Genomic DNA, 15,833 nt, shown 5'->3' with positions numbered 1-15,833 from the left:
CCAGCTTGCACCACTGAATGTCCTGATGTGCGTAATGCACAGAGACCTCAAAGAAGAGGGAGGCTGAGTCTGGAGCGATTCATGATGTGGTGACAGTGATACTAATGGTGCTACTTCATTACCATTCTGGCTGTGACAGCTGCATCTATATTGCAGACTGGTGTAATGTTAGCCCCAGAGGAGGTGATATAGAAGGCACTGCTGTTCAGCTGTCAGGCATGGGCTCACCAGGTCTTGAAAGACCATCCCTAGGACTTCTACACTATCTTACAACAGTCTCCAATAAGTACTGTCATTCTCTTTCCTCCTTCAGTAGCACAACCTGAGCATCTGTTAATGAATAAGGTTGGGCAAATCAGTCTATTTTCAGGTGGTGCTACTTTCATACATGTTTACCCAGAACATTCCAGCCATGTTTGCACTATTTTTCCTTTGTTAAACACAATATATTATCTTGAAATGCACCACTCTTTGCTATTTCATCTTGGAAAGTAGCTTGGCCAACCAATTTAATCTTAAATAAAGCCACTAGTGGGATATATGTCAGCCTTCCAGAGTATCTTACTCATCACCTACCAGAATTTGAAATAGCAGTCCTGGCTCAAAACAGAAGATGTGGATGTAGGAAATATCTACCCAATACAGGCCACTCCATTGGTGCTCAGAGACTTATAGCCTTTTGGAGGCCATACAAAATGTTCCCACTGGCTCCATTTGACTGTACTTGGTCTGCACTTATCAACCCAGCATGAAACAGATAATCTCCATTCTCACACTCAACCCAATGCCCTCAGCCAAGTAGACTGAAATACAGGGATCTAAGCCTAACATATTCCCACCATCTTAACAAGCTTGTGAATGGAGCAAAATACAACCCATGAAGATCTTAAGGGGAAAAAAATCATGTTCAGCCACACGTCCTAGCTGGCATGGAAATATATTTCTTTTATACTTCTCTGTTTCTGCAATAGGGCAGCAGGTTAGCTAGCTGTAATATGATCCACTGCTAATGAGATACATTAACAAAAAGTGAGTTCTCATTACCCTTTAGAGATAATTGGAATGGAGCTAGCCATTAGCAAAAGGGATCACTTCCTCTTGACATTGGTAATTAAGTAAAATCTATTTCACGTTAATAATGAATAAGGCCACAGATGCTGATTTTTGTATGGCAGAAGGCAAAATCAAAGCCATCGTTGGTGTGCATAAGAAAGATGAACTCGCTCGGCTCCTCAACAGCATTCAGTCGCGTATCACAGCTTTATTTATCCTCTGCATCTCTTGTTCCACTGAGAAGCCACCAAGTCCCTTCTCCATTTTCCCCACCACTCTATCTGTAATTCATGAAATATTTTGTTCCAAAATACTTTCCCCCAAGGTTACCCTTTATAACAAAAATGCATATTAGCAATGCAAGAAGTTGACACCAAGACTTAGTTTAGCTAATATTTCTTATGCAATATTTCTGATGTCTTCCCCCCTCTTTCTTTCTCTGTCTAAATATATATTCTCTCTGCTCAGCTAATTGTAGTCACACCATGAATAAAAAGGCAAGACAACACTTGACACTGAGTGGACTATGGTACAGTTTATTAACTTTAAACACAAACGGAGATCCGCAGCGTATCTACCATGCAGACTTTTTGTTCAGGCAGGAGGCAGATAATACCTCCACCAGTCAACTGAATCGACTCTGAACCTGGAAACAGCTCATTGCCTGCTTCTCTCCCCACCGTTTCCTTGTTGGAGGACCCTCTGAGTCAGAACCCCACAAGACTCTGACAGGACAAGCCAATTAAAGCCCCAAAGGGCTTTACATCCTGCGTTCCTCGGGGTGGTCCTTGCTGATTTATTTCTATTATTTAAGATGCATAAAGGCCTGGCATTGCTGAAGGATAACACAAACTTGTTGGCATCTTGTTTTTAATAGAGGACATGCATATATTTTAAAAATGAGCAAGGGCTTAAAGCAACAGCAACTTCAACTATTACATATTGACTTTTAGCACAGTGACATGTTGTGCTAATCCACCTTGGCAATAAACCACAGTAAACTGATTGCTGTGTGAACAATCTCTAGACCACCTGGGAGTTAACTGGGTTCACCAGCAGTTGTTTGCTCCTCCCTTTCCACCATAGATATCCTTCATCATACTCACTTGGAGCTGTCCTGCAACAAGGACAGCACGAAGGGTAACTTTATCCAATTGCCTTTGTATCAAGGACAATGTCAACCAATGAAAACACTGCACAGATTGAGAAAAATGTCTTAGCTGTCCTTTGAATGGTTTCAAGCTTTCAAACTCAAGGAGAGTGCAACCCCATCTAGAACTAGTTGAACACTCCCTGCTCCCCACCCAATCTGGTCAAAGGAATCACTCGCCAAAATCATCACAGTCTCATCTGGGCTGAGTTTCAGTTTGTTAGCCCACCCAGTCCATTATTGTAGCCAGACACTGGTTTAGCACATCCACAGCTTCACCTGCAGATGATGAAAAGGAGAAATAGAGTTGCATGTCATCAGTATACTGATGGCAATGCACTCCAAAACTCCAGATGACCACACTCAGCAGTTTCATGTAGATGTTGAATAGCATGGGAGACAGAACAGACCCCTGAGGAAGTCCATGCTGGGGAATTCACAGGGCTGAAAAAATATTTCCCAAACACCACCTCCTGGAGACAGCCACTCCAGGTACGAGTGGTATTACTGCAACAAAGTACCCCCCACTCCCAACTCAGCCAGCTGCTACAGAAGGATACCATGGGCAATGATACTGAAAGCCGCTGAGAAGTCCAGCAGTATCAACAGGGTTGCACTCCTCTTGTCTTGCTCCTGGCATCGATCATCACACAGAGTGACCAAGGTGGTTTCTATGCCAAGAACAGGCCTGAACCCCAACTGAAATGGATTCAGATAATCAATTTCATCCAAGAGTGCCTGGAGTTGACTGGCAACCATCCTCTCTAGAACCTTGCCCAGAAAAGGAATATTTGCCACCAGCCTGTGGTTGTTCAAATTCTCCAGGTCAAGGGAGGGTTTTTTGAGAAGTGTCTCATCACTGCCAATTTAAGGCAGCATGGGACCTTTCCCTCTCACAAAGAGGCATTGATGATCTCCCTGGCCCAGCCAATTATTCCTTCCTTGCTGGCTTTTATCAGCCAGAAGGAGCAAGGATCCAGTACATAAACCTATCCAAACTCCTTGTCTACATTCTTGAGCTGTACCAACTGAAGCTTACCCAGTAAAACTGAACCAGGCTGCACTCTGGATATCTTCATCAATTCAACTGCTGTAACTCTGGAGTTCAAGTCCTGGTGGATGCAGCAGATTTTTTCATGCAAGCGCCAAGCTAGTAGGTTACAGCCGGCCAGGGATGGTTTCAAGATGTCCCTGGGGCCAGAGTGTAAAACACCCTGGAAAACCTTGAAAAGTTCCACTGAGTGGCAAACAGAGGATTGAATAAAAGCTGTGAGAGTGGCAAAGAAACAACTACACCTGACTGTGGGCACATACCAGGCTTCCACTGCATTCATTGTGAGTTCTCCACCATCTGCACTCTTGCCTTTTCATCGCTCTCAGCTTCAGGGTATACCACAGAGCTTTATGAACTCTACAACAGAGAGGGCACTTCAGAGCAATCATGTCAACTGCCTGAGTTATTTCGGCATTCCTCAGAGCAACCAGGGCTTTGAGAGAAGCACCAGCCATGTCAGCCAGAAAAACCTCCAGAGCCCTCTGGAAACCATTGGGATCCATTAGCCTCTGGGGACAGACGATCTGTTTGCTTGTCAACTGTGTCCTGTAGCTGTTCTTAACCATTGCTAGCTTTCATAAAACTGTTCCTACTCCTTTGCACTAGAATAACGAGACTTTTTTTAAAAAGTCCCACAAACCTCCTATGTAGAACAGTTTGCTTCATACAAAACTCACTGCTTTATCATCTAATCGAAGTCCTGGCAATCCTGAAATAGATTACATGGTATAAAGCACAAAATATTCTCAGAGGATTACTAAATAGCCTTTCCTTTCTTGAAAATAAAGCCTTTCTGTTGTTCTTTTACAAAAGTTAGTTTGATGGTTCCCATTCTATTATTCATGAAAAAAGAAAGGCGATGTTGAATAATTATCAAGTTTTAGTTGCCCTGCTCCTTAGCTTTGCAAGTTGCTCTGCAAATATTTCTGGCTAAAGGGCAGGTTATAGATCCTGCAAACAAAATAGTAAAAAAGAGTTTGCTAAAAATTTACCATATATTTATCATTGTGAATTTAAAACAGACAGCATTCTTCTCTATAGCTATAGCTGATCTGCATCTTTAAGAGCTCATGGGTGTAAATATTTCTTACCTCCATTATGATTCTAAAATCAGACATTTTTTTTCTTGGACTAAGTGGAATGTATGTCCCTGTGCTGTGCAAAGTCAGGGAATTGCTTTAATGTCCTATCACTTGGTCAGCTGTCAATTCACAAACCTTAAAGTTGATATTTTGCAAAGAGAAAAATAGCTTGTAAAGCATTAGTCTTTAATAACAGATGATGTAGAATAACTACATCTCTATGCTAAGTTACTAGAATACATTCCTTTTAACATAGATTTCCCCCTTTCTAATGCAAAGGCAGAGCCAAAGTGGTATAATGGTTAGAGTACTGGACTAGGAGATCAAGGTTCTAGTCACCACTCAGCCCTGAAGCTCACTCGGTGGCTTTGGACCAGTCACAGATTCTCAGCCTAACCTACCCCATAGGCAGAGAATCAAATGAAGAGGACATCCATCATGTACTCCACTTTCAGTGCCTTGGAGCAAAGGCAGGAGATAAATGTAACAAATCATCCAAGAGCAGAGGAGTTACATCACATTAATCAATTTAAATAAGGATAAAGACAGTAAATGACCTATAGACATGTCTTCAATCTATTTTCCTCCATGGACAGCATTTTGCACTAGCATGTCTACCAACTATCCCTTATTACCCTGAAAATGATGGTTTTGAACCATGGTCCAGGATGGACACACAGGCTCACTGACCCTCATGGCTGCCCAGAATACACCCACGCTGTTATTGCACAAAATAAAGAAAGATTCATTGTATTAGGTGTGTTATCATTCAGGGATGCTTGTCCTCCATAGCTGAACCTCAAGGAGGAACTCCTGGAAAGCTTTCAAGGAATCCTCAGAAAACCAATGGCCTGTACTAACTCTCTTCATAATCTAATGCCAAAGTTATCAGGGATATACTGTAATCTGTGTTGTCCTGTGATTCAAAACCTCCTTGAGGACAAATTAATGTGTAGGCAGTGAACATCCCCTAACCAGTTGGAATAGTCAACTCTCGAATGTCTGCAGATTGGGAGGAGGCTATGGAGGCTGTAGTTTTTCCCCAAATGAAGGTGTAATGTGACATGCACCCTTGCTGATTTTAGGTTTGTGGGGAACTTTGGTCAAAATGCTGTCAGTAAACCCAACACCTCCTTGCCACTCCTGCCATGGTTCATTTGTGTGCTCTCTCCAAGGCTTCATCATCAGCACCTTCCAAAAGAAGGGAGGGAGGGAGGGGTGCACAAAAGTTCTTGCTACTTCCCAGCACCTCTCTCAGGTGAATAGGCAACAACAAAAACAAAAAGAAGCAACAGGACTAGGAAGCTCCAGGGACTGGCAATGCTGCCACCACCACCACCCCGCTTCCCAAAATGTGAGCCTTGCCAGCTGCCCAACAATGCTACACTCAAAATCCTAGTCCTGCAGGGAGAGCAGAGAAGGCAGAGGGAGGGAGGGAAGGCAGAGGGAGGGAGTTTCAAGTCTGGAGCTGATGACAGAGCCAGTAATGAGGTTTCTGGAGATTTTACTTACTTATTACTTACAAAGTGCTGCTGTTGCTTTAGGACTGAAGTTACCTGCCTACCTGTGTTTGCAACGTCACATTAGGCTTCCCGAACCTGTATATTTCTAAATTGACATATTATTCCAAAGTCATTTAAAGTCTCCACGCTTTTGTCCTGTTATCAGACAATGATCCCTAAACATCCTACCGTTAGGGAAAGTGGGAGCCTCATGTTTATCACTGGAAAGATGTTCTAAATGGTCTGCTGGTGGCAGATTTTTATTTATTATTCTATTTCCAACATTTAAATAAAATTTATTTTATTTATTTCTATGCCACATCTAAACAGATTCTAGAGCAGTGAACCATAAAAAAGATACATTGCCTCACATTAAAACAGAATAGCTATTGTTAAAAGTGGCTAGTCAAACAAGGAGGAGTTGTGAAATGAAGATGTTTCCAGGAGACACCAAACAGTGACGATGCCTGCTTGATCTCCAGAGCTGCAGGTCCATAAGGAAGCAGCAGGAGCATGATGGCCTCAGTGACAGGGCAAGCTGGTAAGGGAGAAGGCACTCTCCCAGGTGTCCTCCGTACAACGTGTTTTGGACTTTATAAGGTGGTACTGAAACCTTAAACCTGGCTTTGGTTCTGGACAGACAACCAGTGCCATTCCCTCTGGAAAGAGATGCATGCTGAGAAGGGGCAGCTCCTCACACCAGCTGAGTTCGGACTCAAGGACAGCCTCACACAATGTGTGTGACTCTGAATGCCAGCAGAGAGGGAAACAAGCAGATCTCTCCCTCGGAACTCTCCCATTCATTTTAATGGGGCTTGCAAAGGAGAGCTTGCATAGACAATGCCTTGTGTTGGTTGAGGACAGGGAGAAGTAGAATGGGAACCAAAATGTCTTTGCTCCCTTTGGAATGAGATCTGACCAAGAGGTGAAAGCTGGGCAGATGTTCCACAGAACTCTTCATATTACCATTTCCCAAATGCTTCCTTTTTCTTTCTCTTTGTTGACCCCCAGCAACCCTTAAGGATTAAGACTTTTTAAAAGATTTAGGTTTTTATACAAATTACTTCTTCTGCTACCTACAATTAACTGGAACAGCAGCAAAAGTTTCTCTCATAATGGCTGTGTCCTTGTGGTGGCCTAAATTTGGTATAATTTTTATTTGACCTAATTCTCACTGAGGTAGTAAACCAGTGTCTGGGCTGTATCTCCTCATGGGGAGCTTACATGACTGAATGCTGCTCCATGTGAAACAAAATAAGGGTGAGCATAGAAAGTAGCATGTTGAGGAGAGAAGCAGCCCAGCCATCCTTGCTCACATGCTGATTTTCTGCACGCAAGAATCCCTTCTCCTTCTCCTTCTCCTCTCCTCCTGCCAAGTCATAATTTGACAAGGGAGTTATCTGAAGCCCCTACACCTTACTTTCAAACCATTCATCTCACTATTCAAGGCAAAGAGCAAATAAAGGATGGGCCCAGCTTTATGTGAAGGGTCAGTGATAAACTGAGCCCCATGGTTGCCATCAAGGCTATGAAGCCCCAAGCCAGCAATGCAGAAGCCACCTAACCATGGATAATTGAAGCTAAACAGAATCATCATCTTGATCATCCTAGAGACACATGGTTGATTAACAGGAACTCATGTTTCCCACAACATGCAAAACAGCTGCTATGCTGAACCTAGGGATCCATCTTTCGGAATACAGTAACCATGGCTAATTTGCATGTTTCTTTACATTTACACAAACAGAAAATTAATCACTTGATTTTCTGGACACCAGTGCTGCAGGGGAGGGTTCAAAGTTGAAAAAATGAAATTGCTTCCTTAATGAGAGAACCCAGAAGACAAAGAGCCAGATGGTAACCCCCATCACACCTCTGGTTATTTTTATCAGCTATACTCTACAAGATTCCTGGTGGAAAGCAAAGATTAAAGGCAGGGGAAAATCCACCTGCTCCAATTTCTGGCTTGGAGCAGTGTTAGCAGCCTCAAGCTCTGGGGCTAGGAACACAGAGTAAAAATCTAAAGATATATCAGATGAAGACAGGTTTTTACATCTTTTTTGAACAGCCTGGCAAAGCAAGCCAGCTTCTTCAACGAAGAAGAAAAATTTTCAGTGAGGTTCGCAAGATTGTTCTTTTGTTAACAGTTATCTGGATGATTTTTCTGACCTTTATTTCCCGTTTTACCCTCAGGCAAGGAGTACTCAGGGAGAAGATTTGCAGTAACAGGAAGGAGAAGAAGAAACCTTCACTCTGGCATAGCAGCTGGCATGAGATTTAAAAGAACTCTTGAGCAGTCTGAATGTCTCACATGTCTTCAGAGCCTCTCTAAAATTTTCTTTGGATTGGTGTTGACAACTCTTGAACTCAGTTCAAGAGTATCTGATGGAACCTCATCAGGGAGTCCAGATCAGACCCGTGGCTACCGCCCAGTCATTCTGGGAAGCGTTTTTCAACTGAGGCCTTCAGAATGGATCTGGACATGCAGCTTGCACTTTCTGGTGGATCTGGGCCAATGTACCGCTCATTCAGCTAAGATGTAGTACTAAAATTAAACACGATCTTGCTCCTTGTTCTTCTGGCAACTGGCCTGAAAGCAAAGCATGCATGCAGGTGCAGGCCATTTGTTTCTGGTCAGTTGGCAACCCTACTTCAGGTTGTACATGTTATCAATTTGCAGACTGCTTCAGTGCTCAAATGCAAGTGGCAGGTTCAAAAAAAGGGTCAAAGATTATTTGTGGCTCAGTCATTGGTATTTTTCGATTAGTTTTCATGGACCTGTGCCAAAATACACTCTGAGTGAGACTCCTCCCTGCATTACTTTCTCTAATGTGTGTTTTAGCTTCCAAAGGGGAGAACTGTTGGTTTTCTGCATCATTTCCTCCTTCCCATACAAGTAGTCCAAAATTTGTTCCACCAAGCCTGCTTACAGCCCTTTGGATCCTTTGAAGTGAACCATGGGATGCTACCACATTAGCACCTCCCCCACCCTGAGAGCATTTCCCTCTTTTTTTCTTTTAGTTTGCACATTGTATTGCAATGTCTGCATTAATACTGCAGGCCAAAAAGAGAACATTTCACAGCCTCATGCCTCTAATACATCCATGCCACTCAGTTTTAAAAATTAATGAGATTATATGCCCCTGTGACCATTCTTGGAAGTCCACCCAAGTATTGTCTTATTCTGAGAGTTGAGAGAGTCTTTATTTCCAAGCCTGCTGCTAAAGTTATGTGATCTTTCCTTTCCCCTTTTCTCCTTGCTATCTGGTGATCATTGTCACTGTACTGTCATGTACTCTGTCCGCATCATCAGGATCTATTCACACATTGTAATCTGCCTGTACCTCCCCATCAATTCCAGATGGTCCATGGTGTGAAAGTGCAGTGCCAGGACAGAAGCACCAAGTTCCATTCTTTATCTACCACATTTCAGACTAACTTGCACATTTATGTTTGGATCAACTCAATGCCTTCATTGCAGAAGTGTGCAGCAACAAGTACAGTTCAATGAAATAATGACAGGGGAAGGAGAAGTTGTTGATTGCTGACACAACCAAAACCATGTGAAGCGCTAGGGACTTTCTCCATGCAGACCCCACTGGTAGTCACCCCTCTTACCCCAACATCAGTCATTCCCAATACGAAAAGTAACAATGCTATGAAGGTAGAATATACTTGAATATGTACCAGAAGAAACATACATGAAGATTAAAACAAATCATGAAATCAGTCTCAAGAAATCTGGAATATAATGGCAACAAACAGCATAAGAATATTGGTTTGGGGAGTGTATCACATGGTTGAGTAAGGCATTACAGTGTTGGGGTGTCGGGGAACCTTGTACAGATCTGCTCCCAGTTTGCTTTGGTCATGCCCTCTGCCTCAGCTGTGGGAGGGCAGGAGTAGTACTTCCTAAAACAAAAGCTAGCAATGCTATATAGCAGGCTACAAACTGCCCAACAATTCCAGCCGTGGCATATGTTGAAATGTTCTGGATCAAAATGCAGGAGTTGAAAGCTGCTATGCCGAAATACATATTAGTGCTTAAGACTAATTATGAATCTTACTATATTGCCAGTCTGTTTTTTATTAGGCTATTTTAAAAAGTACTGCATTGCTTGCCTGCTTTTATAAAGCTTGGCATACTGTCAAGCCTACTGTCTATGGCACATTATGTTGGCTTATATACATGTACCCTTAGTCATGGGTAGGAGTTCTGCTGTCAAAACAGGCTCTTCTCACCCACTCGTCCTTACAGAAGAAAAGGGGATAATAATGGGTACTTGTATAAGGCAAGGCAAGGGAGTTACATAAGGATCAAACAAGGATAGTAACATCTCTTGGCTGAAAGCATTCATTGTTACCCAGAAAAGGCTTGACTTCTGCTGCTTTCATATTATTCTACTGCTGTAGATATGTTATAAAATGGGATAACTCCACAGTCAGAAACTAGCATAACCAGGACAGCTAAAGGTTGACAGACAACCACAAGGAGGGCAACAAACAAAACAGAGATGAATCAAGACCCAAAACGATGCATCCACTCCAAACTCCTGAGTACACCTTCCATTTTGACCTCAAGATTGCTCTTGTCTGGTAAGAGGAAAATAAAGGGACATTTTGGAACAATTAATGTTGGACATTCATGCAGTCCTGGAGTCTTTTAATCATTCAAAGCTGCCCCACACCAAGTCAGACCATTAGTTTATCCAGAGCACTGCCATCTGCCTGGATTGGCAGTGATTCTCCACAGTCTTCAGGAGAAGTGTTTTCCGGCCCTTCTACCTTTTCACTGGAGAGGCCATGGATTAAGGCTGGGACCATCTGCACATATCATACTGTGCCACTGAGCCTCCCCCTCCACTGAACTTGGAATCAATATGGCAGCATAACTAGCACTTGATTCCAATCAACACCGTGGCCTTTGAATTGTATGTGGCTGCTGTAAAACACTAACCATCAACATGTTGATTAACCAAATAATGCATCTCCCCTGTAAAACACACACACACATTCAGTTAGTCTTCAATAACCGTAAAAATCACTGAAATTGCAAGATGAAAAATTAGTACCAGCTAAAACTGTCATCTTTATCCTTCGCCTACACCTAACACATTTATTAACCATCATGGTTTGCAACAGTGCCAACAAATAACTACAGCTTTTACTTTTCATGTCCTCCCTTCCTCTTTTTCTACAGTTTTTGCAAAAAGAACTCTTATCAGTTGAAGGCCATCTTATTTGAAGGCAAACAGGAATTGGTTGCACTCTTGGGGTTATCTGGTTGGTGCATACATTTCCACCATGCTTTCCAGATTTTGAACTCCTTGCTGCAGTGACCACAAGTTGTTGCCCTTTTCAGAAAGCTGTAGAGTAGAGAGCCCTTGAACATTTAGCATACTGGCCCTGAAAGCAATGGATGGGCAGAGAGCGACCTTAACATTTCCAAAATGGTTTTACTTCAGAAAGATGCTAAGTTCAGCAGACATATCAGCCAGACCATAAAACCTTGAATTTCACCCTGTCTAGGACAAAAACAAATTGCTTTTATGGTTTCAGTTATGTATAACTAGTTATTAAGAAACACAAAGAATTGCTTGGAGGAGACAGGGGAACCAACTTTAGAATAGGATTGTCTGAAGTATTTTTGAAAGAGAAAATGCAAAATGCAGTTGGCTAGATCATTGGCTTATTTATTAGCTTGTTTCTCTAAAAAACCTCATCATATTGTCTCTCTCTGTGCATGTGTGTGTGTGCATGTGGACTGATGACTCTCTTTACAAGACCCCAGTAGTGGGATTGCAGCGTGTCATGAAGCTACTTTATCTTCTTCATCAGAAACAAGTGGGAACTATTAAAAATCAATCTAGTCTCTATATGAGCATCCAACCCAGTTTCTTAGTCATTCCAGAGTTGACAGAACTCATGAACTTACTTTATATAAAGAGAATGAAATTTATAACACAACTTTCAAAAATATATCTGTGGTATTTCCATGTCAAATTACCAAAACATTTTGCACACATATGAAACAAAACACCTTAGAATTACTCAAAATGTGGCACATTAGCAAAAAGAAAAGTGGAGCTCCCATTTAATTCATTGAAGCAGTGCCATAATCTAGATGAAAAAAGAATACTTCCATTGCTTTTCAGAGTCCACGGAGAAATAGAAAGAAGCTGATTTCCCTGGAGGAGGGGATTCCAAAAATGTGGCACCATCATGGAAAAGGCCCTGCTCACAGCACCCATTGGCTGTCATGTGCAGAGGGTGTACGCAGCAAAGGTCTTCCAAAGGTTCTCGGTGTGGATGGGTATTTAGGAAACTGCCTTGGACCCAGAGCCAACCCTATCATTTCACAAAGTGGGATGGCTCCATCAAGCAGAAGAGCCTAGGGTGGCAGATCCCATGACAGAGAGCTGTTGGATGCTTGCCTTGGGTGGACCTCCTAAGCTAGCCTGCTGCCCTCAGCCACAGCAGAGGACACTGTCCAATGGAGACTCAGGCACCCATCCAGCTGGAGCATGATGCCACCTTGTTATATCTTGAGCTTGCCCTCTTCATACCAGGAAAGACTACTTGCCCATCTACCCCAGCACTGACTACTCCAACTGGCAACAGCTCTCCAGAGTCCCAAGGAGTGAGTGGTTCCTCCCTGTCAGCTAATCCTTTCCACTGGACATTCCAGGAATTCTGTGTACAAAGCAAGTGTTGTTCCTCAGGGATATGGAGTCTATTGTTCTCAAAAGAAGTGATATTGTTTCACCTGTTCTGACCTACCTGCACTTGAATGTCACAAGGGAAACAAGGGGATTGTAACATCTTATAGGTGGGCAGTGCACTCCTGTGGCTGCTAGGCACAGGATTGCATGAGATGGCCATAATTCTCTGAGTTCAGAGGGTTGGGGCATAAGTGACTTAGTGCAGCATGTTGTTGTTTTTGGTTTTTGTTTTTCATGGAACAGCTCACCTGTTCAGGTGCATGGCAGAGAATGAGGAAATGGTAGATCCATACATGTAAGATATGGGTACATACTTTAGGCATACTTTGTAGAGCAACCTGGTGCTCTCCAAATGTGTTGGTCTATAATTCCCATCATCCCATTGCCCATGTTGGCTTGTGCATGATGGGACTCATATCCAGCAGTTCCAGAAGGCACACCATTGGTGAAGTCTGCAGTCAGTGGTCTGGAGCAGAGGAGTTCTTCACCTAGCTCATCACATAGGGTTGTTGTGGGAATAAAATGGGATGACACCTTGCTTGCCACCAGTTCTTTGCAGAAGCCAGGATGGAGTTTAAATGTGTCAAGAGAAGTATGTACCCATTAGCCAGAATGAAGCAGACCAACCTTCCCCAACCTTGTGCCTTCCAGACTCATTTGGACTGCAACACCCAGAATACCCAGTCAAGGGCCCTGCTGGACCGTCTAATGATACTCAGAAAGCATTACTATTATTATTATGGTTTAATAAAAAGGAGTTTCAGAAGGGTGCAATTTTGCATAAAAGAACTGTATAAGGGGATGAAGCATTTAGTTAGTTCCCTACTTTTTTGCTGTTGCTCAAAATTGCTCAGAGACACAGAGAGAATACATTGCTACCCCCTGGAGTTCTAGCTATGTTTATGCTTACAAGTGGATACACGTGTGTATCATAGCCCCCACAGAGGACTGCACTCTCAGGCATCCACCACTATCCCTCCACCTCAGAAGAGTCGCTCTTGTCACCCAGAAATTTAGCAAGAGCTGCTTTTTCCCCCGCTGCCACTTATCTCCGTGCCAAGAAATTAATGACTCAATTTATGTGTGTCATGCTGCTGTTACAAAGGCACAGATGCAAAGCCTGTAAAAAGCGGGGGGGGGGGGGGAGGCAGCGCTGCTGCCTTAGTAGCTCTTCTCCCAAATGGAGATAATACTTTTCAGCTATTTTACTTCGTTATTGGAAAGATGACCAAGATCATACGCATGATGCACTTTTATACTCGGAAAACTCTGCAGAGATCCAGAGATCTATTATTATTATTATTATTATTATTATTATTATTATTATTATTATTATTATTATTGTCCCTAACATGCCACGGAACAAATTCTGCCACAGGTTTTTCTCTGAACTGCCAGGGTGAATTTGAATCAGCCTCTCAGGTGAAACAGACACGGCGCACCTGTTCGGCACCTCTCTTCCTTCCCCTCCGCCCATCCCGCAAGAGGGGCGAAGGGGAGCCGACGCGCGCATCGGCTGGTGAGTGTGCGCCTCTGGAAGCCGCTGTATTTTCGCGTAAGAAACGCCGCTCCACCGAAACTTCCGCCGAGCCCTAGAGGAGGGAGTGGGGCGGGGCGGGTGGAGAGAGAGAAAGCGCGTCCATCTCACCTCCTGGCACTGAGGCAGCTGCAGGCTGGACGAAGTCGCCACAGCATCCGCGCTCCGAGCCGCCTGACAACAGATTAGCGCCCATCCGCCCATCCAGGAGAGGAAGCGCCAAGCTTCGCGGGGGCTCGCCGCTCCTCCCAGCCGGCGCCTCCTGCTCGCAGTCGTCCCGAGCATCTGCGGCTTCCCGCTCCAAAAAGGAAAAAAGTCTTCTCCGGCGAAGGGGCACTTCCTGGCGCCCACCCTGCTCCGCAAGCCGAGGCTGACGGTGCCCTGCCCGGCTCAGAGCTGGCCAGCTCCCGCGCCGCTCCTCCTTCGCCCAGGCTCAAAACCCCGCGCCGCGCGCCCCGGCTGACGGCTCCATTCCTCCCAGGTCCTCCGCTCGCGCGGGGTCGGGCGACGCTGCCCTGTCCCTCCTGCGCCTTCGCCAGGCGGGCAAGCCCGGCCAAGAGTCCCCGGAGCGCCTGGCTCGCCTTCCGCGCCGCGCCGGAGCCTGCGCCTTCCCGCGGGGGTCTGCAGGCGCGCCGCAATGGCCCTCGCTCGCGCCGCTCGGTCCGGGGCTGGCGGGGAGCAGCGCCCGGCTGTGGCGCCTCACCTGCTCGCTCGCCCTCCGGCTGGCAGCGGGGGCCTGACAAAGCCAATGAGTGACACAGCGAAGAGGCAGGGAGGGAGGGGCCGCAGGCAGGAGGGCCCGCAGAGCGCAGCCGCGAGAGGCTCTCCCGCTTCCTCGGCTCCCGCAATGACATCAGCCCCGGAGCCGCGCGTTGCCCCGGCGGGAGGAGACGCGGGGCGGGCGCGCTGGCGCTCCCCGCAGCTTCCCTCCTCCGCGGCTGCGGCCGGGCGCGCGGAGCTGTGCGACCACACGTCGCGTGCCCATCACGTGTTGCGAGTGTTGCAGGATCCCTTCCAACAACTCCGTAAGGTGGGCTGGTGTCACCTCATGTTGCAGATGGGTTGGTGGGAGACCTGAGAGGAAACGTGTCGCTGAACTGAAAAAAGGCCATGACAGAGAATATTTCAGCAGGGGAACTCCTAAGAACATAGGGAGCTAAGTCAGTAGAAACTGAGTCAGAACATGGAGTTATCTAAGCCCAGTAGTGCAAACACTGGCTAGCAGGACATTTTCCAGCACTGGGAATTGAGCCTGGAACCTTATGGTCCTTTCCCAAACTGTAGTTCATTTTTTCAGGGTGCCATCTATGCACACCCAACTGGGTGTACATACACTGAATTGGAAATCTTCAAGGAGAGAAGGTGTATTAGCCCATTCAAGCCAAACCAGCAAAGTTGCCAAAAAATAAATAAATGAATAAAAACAATCCTGTAAAGTGGGTTTGGGTTATTGTAGATGACAGCAAGCTGGAGTTTGGTGGGTTGACCAAGACTGTCAGGTAACACAGAGGCAAAGGTTTGACTGGAACTTGTAGCTTTCAGAGTCATGCACTTGGATGCTATATTGTACCATGGTGTAAGTTGGGGGAGGCGTTAGTGTATGGGGAGAAATGTGAAGTTTTTCATTATTCCTGCACAAAATATCTGAGGTCACAGACTCTCTTTGTATGCTCAGAGAAATGCAGGCATTCAGTAAGACAAGTGGCAGGTAGGTAAATCAATATGTTAAAACA

General features: G+C 44.8%; 1 protein-coding gene across 1 annotated transcript in view; it reads right to left on the bottom strand.

Moving 5' to 3' along the window:
- The window catches only part of ELAPOR2 (endosome-lysosome associated apoptosis and autophagy regulator family member 2), a 100,500-nt gene extending 86,040 nt beyond the window's left edge, over positions 1–14,460 (bottom strand). Inside the window, exon 1 of the mRNA XM_044423500.1 lies at positions 14,212–14,460. Within this exon, the coding sequence (XP_044279435.1) occupies positions 14,212–14,385 (174 nt within the window). The 5' untranslated portion in view covers positions 14,386–14,460. The remainder of the gene's footprint in view (positions 1–14,211) is intronic.
- Between the last annotated feature and the right edge of the window lie 1,373 nt (positions 14,461–15,833).

This window comes from Varanus komodoensis, unplaced genomic scaffold (genome assembly GCF_004798865.1).
Source record: "Varanus komodoensis strain SLA01 unplaced genomic scaffold, ASM479886v1 scaffold13_3, whole genome shotgun sequence".
Classification (NCBI taxonomy): domain Eukaryota; kingdom Metazoa; phylum Chordata; class Lepidosauria; order Squamata; family Varanidae; genus Varanus; species Varanus komodoensis.
The sequence above is the reverse complement of the archived record's forward strand: the minus strand, read 5'-3'. Positions and strand labels throughout refer to the sequence as shown.